Source organism: Carlito syrichta, unplaced genomic scaffold, assembly GCF_000164805.1.
Source record: "Carlito syrichta isolate Samal-C Ts95f unplaced genomic scaffold, Tarsius_syrichta-2.0.1 Scaffold288107, whole genome shotgun sequence".
Lineage (NCBI taxonomy): Eukaryota > Metazoa > Chordata > Mammalia > Primates > Tarsiidae > Carlito > Carlito syrichta.
In genome coordinates, this window is record NW_007232203.1 from 159,320 (window position 1) to 167,777 (window position 8,458).

General features: G+C 43.7%; 1 protein-coding gene across 2 annotated transcripts in view; it reads left to right on the forward strand.

The window, feature by feature from the left end:
* The window catches only part of LOC103255420 (kalirin), a 234,685-nt gene that overhangs the window by 157,081 nt on the left and 69,146 nt on the right, over window positions 1-8,458 (forward strand). For both annotated transcript variants that reach the window (XM_021710102.1, XM_021710103.1), the window contains exons 15-16: window positions 3,653-3,768; window positions 4,242-4,364. In XM_021710102.1, the coding sequence (XP_021565777.1) occupies window positions 3,653-3,768; window positions 4,242-4,364 (239 nt within the window). The remainder of the gene's footprint in view (window positions 1-3,652; window positions 3,769-4,241; window positions 4,365-8,458) is intronic.

The following is an 8,458-nucleotide window of genomic DNA, read 5'->3' on the forward strand; positions in this document are numbered from 1 at the left end:
GCCACTGCACTCCAGTCTGGGCGACCGAGTGAGACTCCAACTCAAAAAAAAAAAAAGTAAGGGGAGGTCTAGACTCTTGCTACTCAAATTGTGATCTCCAGACTAGCTACATTGATATCACTTGAGAGCATGAAAGAAACACAGAATCTCAGGCCACACCCAACCTATTTTGTCAGAACTTGCATTTTGGCGAAAATGCCCCTAGCCCAATCCCATCAACCAGTTTGCATATACAATTTAAGTAAGTAGTATCCTAGATCATCATTAATATCTCTCTGGGCCCTGTACGGTGGCTCAAGCCTATAATCCCAGCACTTTGGGAGGCCGAGGCAAGAGGATTGCCTGAGCCCAGGGGTTCGAGACCAACCTGGGCAACTTGGTGAGACCTCATCTCTACAATATATCAAAAAATTGGCTGGGCATGGTAGCACATTCCTGTAGTTCTGACTACTTGAAAGGCTGAGGCAGAAGGATCGCCTGAGCCCAGCAGGTTGATGCTAGGGTAATCGTGAGCATCCCACTGCACTCCAACCTGGGTGACAGAGTGAGACTCTGACTCCAAAAAAAACAAAAAACAAACAAACAAAAAAAACCTCTCTGAATCCTATAAAGTCTATGATCGTATAAAAAAAATACATAGCCTTCAAAAATTGCTTGCTATCTGACCACATTAAACTTAAATTATTATCTGTGGAATTACTCTGTATAGAAGTTAGCCTTTTAGTGGGTTAAAAAGTTTGGCAGATGTCATCTTGCCAAGTGGAGAGATACAACCCTGGAGCTGGAGGCTAAGGAGGGAGACTAAGCTGACTTGGAGTGAGGGGTGGGAAAGGCTCAGGAAAAGCTTCCCTCTCTACTCAGAGAGCTCAAGATGTGGAAAGAAGAGAGGTCACTGGAAAGAATTAAATCTAGAAATCAAAGTTCCCTACAGAGAGAAGGGAACAGGGTTCCTTTTCCAGATGTGCTGTTCTATTTGTGGTCCAGGGACCTGTGGGTGGCTGGCATTACATCACCCGCTCCCTCCAGCACATTTCAAATCATATGTTCTGACTTCCAAATGCAGATGGGAACTTGGGCGAGGCCAGCTGTCTGTTGAGAGACAGCATATTCCACCTACACCTCTCTATGCTAAAGAGTGGCAGGCACCCAGAGGAAGTAGGAGATGCCTACATCTTCTTGGGAGCAAGACCAGGTTGTGGTCCATACAAAAGCTTTCAAGAAGGGAAGGAGAGGAATCCTGAAAGTCGTTAATATACAACCCCGGAATTGTATCATTAAGATCTGGGTTGATTCTCTCAACCACACCATGGTGGGAGTGGCAATGAACAAAACTCTGACTAGGGAACATAATGACAAAGTAAACAGGTTCTCTTTCCAACCTTGCCCAACTGAAGCTTCCACCTGAGAAGGGACCTACAATTCCTTATATGTCAGTTTCCTCTTCACCTGCTGGTAGACCCCAAAGTCAGAGCCACATATTTCTGGATTTTGTTATGAGAGCAACTGTTGCTGCATAGCAACCAAAAAAAAAAAAAAAAAAACACATGGTATCCAACTGTAAGCGTTTGTTGTTCAAGTGGCTGGCATTGTCTGGGGAGCAGCATCGTGGCTAGGCTCAGCAATGCATTTGTGCTTCAGGCTGAGAATCTGGTTGGCTTGACTCCTTCAATGCAGGGACAGTCTTGTCTGCTCTACATGTATTCATTCTGGGACCAGGGTCAAAGGGACAGCAGTTACCCAGGAGTTCTTACAATGGTGATGGCAGAGGTATGATGGGCAAGGTCAAGTCCACAAGCACATTTCAAGCCCCCGCTTGTGTTGTCTCTGTTAACAACTCATTTGCCAAAGTAAGTCATGCAGCCAAGTCAGAGTTCAGTCTAGGAGTGAGGAAGTATACTTTACCTCCTTGGGAAGGATCTAAAATGTTATATGATAAAGACATGGATATAGGGAAGGGTGAATAATTGGGACCAATAAAAGTGCTCAGCCTAATGGAGGAAAAACAGATTCTATCCTTAGAGAGCCAACCCCGTGTGTGAGGGTGGATAGAAGAAGTACGAAAAGTATGTAAAATCAATAAAAACTTCCATGTGCAAGCACTGAACTTTTGGTTGTACCAACTTTGTAAAGCACAGTAATTTGTACTTTATAGCCCCAGAGGTCTATGTGAGAGGTCAAAGTAACTAAGGACTCAGGTTCTGAAATCAAACCTGGCCTAAATCTGAGCTCTACTCCTTCTTATCTGAATGACCCTGAGCAAGTTACCTTCCCTAAGTTTTCTCTAAGACTTTCTCTAAATCTCAGTTTCCTCATCTGTAAAGTTGGGATGAGAGGGGTATTATAAAAACGTGTGCCTGCCATGTAGTGAGTATTTAGTAAATATTAATTATTCATATCACTATTTTATGTATTTTGTTATTATCTAATATGGTTACCAGGAGGAAGGCATAATAAAATAAATTTGATTGCTTCCAACATAGGACATACTATATAAAATACTTAAGAAATCTATTCATGGAACCAGCTACTCCTGTAACAACAGAAGCAGTAGGGAGAGAAACAACATGAATTGAACACCCACCATGGCCCACTGGTGCCACTGCCTAATGTATATCCTCATTTAACATGGTTAGACGTCATGTGAGAACACTGTTAAGCTTTTCTTATGATCAGATCCAGAACAACATGGAAGTCTGGGCCTAGAGACAACATGTAGACATAATTCCTATGTGTCTTTTCCTTTCTTTTCTTTTCTTTTTTTTTATTTCAATAGCTTTGGGGGTTACAAATAGGTTTTAGTTAAATGGCTACCTTGAATAGTGGCAAAGAATCTGGGCTTTAAGTATACCCACCACCTCCACCTGTGCACATTGTACCCAATAGATGATTTTTCATCCTCTCCCCTCTTCCCACTTTCCCTTTTCTGATTCTCCAATGTCTGTGGTAACATTCTCTATGCCTCTGCATATCCTTAGTTTAGCTCCCACTTGTAAGTGAGAGCATGCAGTGTTTGGTTTTCTGTTTCAGTTCCATCCAAGTTGCTGCAAAAGGCATTATTTCATTCTTTTTTATGTGCTTACTAATAGAAGTTTTAGAACAAGACTGCTGTTAAAGTGCTGTATGTTCTCTGTATGTACCTCTCAAGCAGAGCCAAGAACATGGCTTATGATGCATGTTATCCAGACAGTGACCCTGGCCCTTACTCCATTGCTCATTTCCTGTCCCTCCTCTAACAAGCTCTCAAAAATGACTGAGAGTCCTGTCAAAGTCCATTCACACTCATTAGAATCTGGGGACCCACTGAGTTCATTGCTGCTATTTTAGAGACTGACATTTCCCAAGGTCTCGTACAACCAAGGACTAATTTTGGTGTGAAGAGAATCAGGGTGACTTGTAAGTCACTAGTGGCATATTCCTCTCCCTTTAATTGATGGTACCCTCATTAACAGGCTCTCCCCCTCATCTCCTCAATTTTGCTCCCTTCCAGGAAATTCTTTCTGTACCCAGCGTTTGCTTCCTTTCTTCTAATGCTAGATAAGTCCCATAAGGAGGCTTGAAGTCATAGTCACTGGCTCCTGGGCCATGGGTCTGAGCGGTTGGTTGGGTTTGCTCAGAGCCTCCTGTGACCACCATGTGTCCCCTCTGCCCACAGCCATTCTGAGTGAGCTCTTACAGAGGGAGAATCGCGTGCTGCATTTCTGGACCTTGAAGAAGCGGCGGTTAGACCAGTGCCAGCAATACGTGGTGTTCGAGCGCAGTGCTAAGCAGGTGTGTCCAGAGCTTTCTTGGCTCTGCCTCAGTTTTGCAGAGTACTCAGAAGTCATCCCAGATGACCAATACTTGGGACAGTCCAGAAGAGACACAGTGGATATGGGAGATGGGGACAAAGAGAGGAAAGAGAACAGGTTGTCACTTCTCTGTAATCCAGGATTTACCAAGCCCTCTGTTCTGAGCTTGGTACCAGGAGATGTGAGGAGTTGCTAGGACACTCACTATACCCCTAATATGTGGATGATATTGGGCCTATGTAGAAGAGTCCCCAGTCTGCTGGAGGAAATCCTTTCATTGCTGGTGGGATGTTCCGTATCAGAGGAGGGTCCATTCATAAAAATAACCCCAGAGCAACATACAGCATTTCCCGGGTCCATCAAGTCCCAACCATACACCTTCATTGTAGCATGGTGTAGTTTCCTACTAACAGCTACCTTTTGGGGGACTGGGTGCATGGTTTCCTTCCGCAGGCGCTGGACTGGATCCAAGAAACAGGTGAATATTACCTCTCAACACATACCTCCACTGGAGAGACCACAGAGGAGACTCAGGAACTGCTGAAAGAATATGGGGAATTCAGGGTACCTGCCAAGGTAGGAAGCTTCCCAAACCCTTCCCCAAATCTACCCAGCACTCCCCATTCTGGCCCGTTTCACATTACAGAAGCAAGGGCAGCCTCTGTAAGTAGAAAAGCTTGGCCACAGTAGCACAGGGGAAAGCATGCAAGTATCCTAACAGATTGTCTCCTAGAAATCTGAATACCTAAGGAATTACAGCTGCTGGACAGAGCAGCTGTATGTGGAAGGCAACTGTTGTACACTGAGCATTCAAATACCATCATGGACTGGGCACGGTGGCTCAAGCCTATAATCCCAGCTCTTTGGGTGGCCGAGGTGAGAGGATTGCCTGAGCCCACAGGTTCGAGAATAGCCTGGGCAACTTGGCGAGACTTCATATAGATGTATACAATTAATCAAAAAATTAGCCAGGCATGGTAATGTAGTTCTGGCTACTTGGAAGGCTGAGGTGGAAGGATCTCCGGAGCCCAGCAAGTCTACGCTGGGGTGGCTGTGAGCGTGTCACTGCATTCCAGCCTGGGCAATGGAGTGAGACTCCAACTTGGGGGGAAAAAAAATAGCATCGTGCTTCAGGTTCTGGGTCTGCTGTATTCTTTCAGACCAAATCAGGAAAAATGGTATATTCATGTAACGGTGTGCATGCATATGTGAACACTTGTACATGTCCACAGATTCTTGATATTTGAATGGCTTGGGAAGTCCACCTTAGGAGAGGGACCCATGACTATATGTGGGTTCACAAAGCAGGTGAGGCTCTTATTTCCTGAGCTGTTTGTATCTCGCCTCAAACCTGCTAATGAGCTAGAGTGGGTGTCTGGGGGGCAAAATGTGCATGCGTACACATACCATTCACCCCCATTCACATGGAGGGGGTGGGGAATGCTGTAATAGGAAGAAATCTGATTTTCACAGCCAGCATTTGACCTGAGGACCCTCGGGTTTGAGAGTAAATTTGATCTGTCTCAGCTCCCTCTTTGTGGCAACCTCATCCTTCACACTGGGCCCCTTGTCACATAGGAGCCCTTCCTGGCATCCCTTCCACACACAGCAGATGCTGTTTCCAGGTTGAGAGCCACTTTTGTGGGGGTCAAGGGGGGAACATATTAATGTCCATCCCACCCAGAGATCCCTCTGACATTATAGTAAATGTTCCTCTGGTTTAGTGTGACAAAATTAGGCCTTAGCCTCATTCCTGAGTTGATATTTCGGAAGGGGTTATCCACTTTATGAATCCTCTACTATGGATCTCAATATTGGGGAGCCTTCCCTTGCATTCTTGTGAGCTTTGGACCTATGCCTAGTGTGAAAAGCTGTGAGCTCAGATAAGAGACTCATTTCAATACCAGCAAGAGCAAACAGCACAAAGAAGGTGACAGATGCACAGAACCCTTTTCAAATCCAAATAGAAATTCCTTGTGAATTAACAAGTTTGGGTCTATCTTCCCCTCTCCAAATAATGTCAGTAATGAACCATTAACAGGCTGAATAATATCAGATCCACGGGTGTTTTTATCTAGATAGGATGGACCACAGCAGATACCCAAAACTTCTCAGGATCAGAATCTTTCCATAACCCAAGTAGAAATGTGAAGAATTATTCAGTCGATTTAATTCATCCTTCCTTTACAACCTTCTTAATTTCTTTTTCATCCTTTCCATTTCCATTTCATCCTTTGCCATACCACCTTGAGTTGTAATAGCTTCCTATTTGAATTCCATGCTTTGGTCTTTCCTTCCTTTCAACCCATCTGCAGGAGAGGGGGGCACACCTCATCAACAAGGGTACCTACATAAAGAACATTTGTATACCTAATCCTGAATTGTACCCCACATCTTTAAAATAAAAATTTTTTAAAAGAAAAAAATTAAAAATAAAAGCTAATATTCAAGCTAAAAAAAAAAGTTACACTACTGCCTTTGAAAATGGAGGAAAGGGTCAAAAGAAAGGAATGCAGGTGGCCCCTAGAAGCTGAAAGAGACAAAAAAATGGATTTTCCTCTAGAATTTCCAAAAGGAAAGCAACTCTGCTGACACTTTGATTTTAGCCCCATGAAACCCATTTTAGACTTATGACCTCCAGAACTGTAAGATAATAAATTTGTATTTTTAAGCTAAAAAAAAAATAAAACACTGCTTTGGCTATATTACCACCCAACTCAAGAACTTTAATGATTCTCCAATGCCTTCAGGCTAACACTCCATGTCTTCTATAGCTGTGCCACCCTACCTCCCCAGTTTTATCTTCAAGCATTCTTTTATGCAAGTCGTATGCTCCAGCTGAATGGATATATTTTCCTATCCTCTGAGAGATACATTATATATATATAAATTTTTTTTTTTTTTTTGCCTTTGTGCCTATTGTGTCCTTCTGTTACCTCTAGCTTGTGCTTTCTGAAAGAAGCCCACCTTTTCATTCCAGCGCCTCCTCTGCTATGATCCTGCCTGCACACAGGATGTGATCTACCCCAACCCCACACTATAGCCCTTGTCTGTATAACCCTCAAGGCCCCTGGCACGGACTGTATCTTCCCCTATAATCTGTGTACAGTGTTATTTCCTATATGAGCCAGCAAGATCTTGAAGGACAAGAACCACACTATTCATCCTGTTGCCCAGGTTACTTGACTCTCTTACACATTGAAGGGAGGTTACAACCACTTATGAACATAAGGAAAATGGGAAATTTGGGTAGATTTCAACAACTCCCACCCCATATTTATATTTGATATGATTCTTCTACTTTGGCTTTCCATATTCTCTCTCCGCCTTCCCAACATAACTATTTCTGTTAATGGGGTATCATTTTCCCATTTGTCATGTTCCAAATCTCAGAGTTATTTGTATCCAAATATCTACAGAATAACAAATTTGGCTGGGCTTGGTGGCTCAGCCTGTAATCCCAGCACTTTGGGAGGTGGGTGGATTGCCTGAGCCCAAGGGTTTGAGACCAGCCCAGGCAACTTAGCGAGACCTTGTCTCTACAATAAATAAAAAATTAGACCAGGCTCGGTGGCTCAGCCTATAATCCCAGCACTTTGGGAGGCTGAGGTGAGTGGATTGCCTGAGCCCGCAGGTTCGCGACTCACCTGGGCAAGTTGGCGAGACCTCATCTCTACAATAAATCAAAAATGAGCCGGACATGATAGCGCATGCCTGTAATTCCGGCTACTTGGAAGGCTGAGGCAGAAGGGTCGCCGGAGCCCAGCAGGTCGAGGCTGCGGTGGCCGGGAGCGGCCACTGCACTCCAGTCTGGGCCACAGAGTGAGACTCTAACTCCAAAAAAAAAATTAGCCAGGCATGGTAGCATGAGCCTGTAGTTCCGGCTACTTGGAAGGCTGAGGCAGAAGGATCACTGGAGCCCAGCAGGTTGATGCTGGGGTGGCCATGAGTGTGCCACTGCACTCCAACCTGAGTGACGGAGTGAGACTCCAACTCAAAAAAAAATAAAGAATAACAAATTCAGCCCCATCCCAGGCCCACTTCCCAGACCTCTTTTACCTAGCCATCTTTGATTTTAATCTTTATAACCAATAAAGTGAATTAGAAATGGTAACCAAATTGACCTAGAACTACAAGAGAGTAAATATGGCAGCCCTTTTGATTGAACAGGGCAATAGAGTACATTTAATTATTATACTCCCCAAAGAAACAGATCAAGTGGGGGATACACTGAATATAAAAAGATTCTTTCTATGTAAAACCCTACAGATGTAAGCATAAAAATGAGATTTTAAAGAGTTTGGGTAGGGACAAAAGGGAAACAAAATTTTTGTTTTGTGATGTGCCTACAGACAATCCAATTAGAAGACAACAAATGATATTTTCCTATTGTGGGTTTCAAAATTTATAAGGGTCAAGGCACACAGTGATAAGAAAACTTAATCATCTTGACATCTGGAAGAGTTCCATTTGTTCTAAAGGCAAAACTTTGTTAAAGATATTTTTGTTTTTCTTTTTTACAGTTCAGTGGATCTTACTATATTCACAAGGTGGTACAACCATTACTACTATTTAGTTCCAGAACATTATCATCCACCCTAGAAAGAAACCCCACACCCATTTGCAGTCATTACCCATTCCCCATCTCCCCCACCCCCCCACCCCCCATG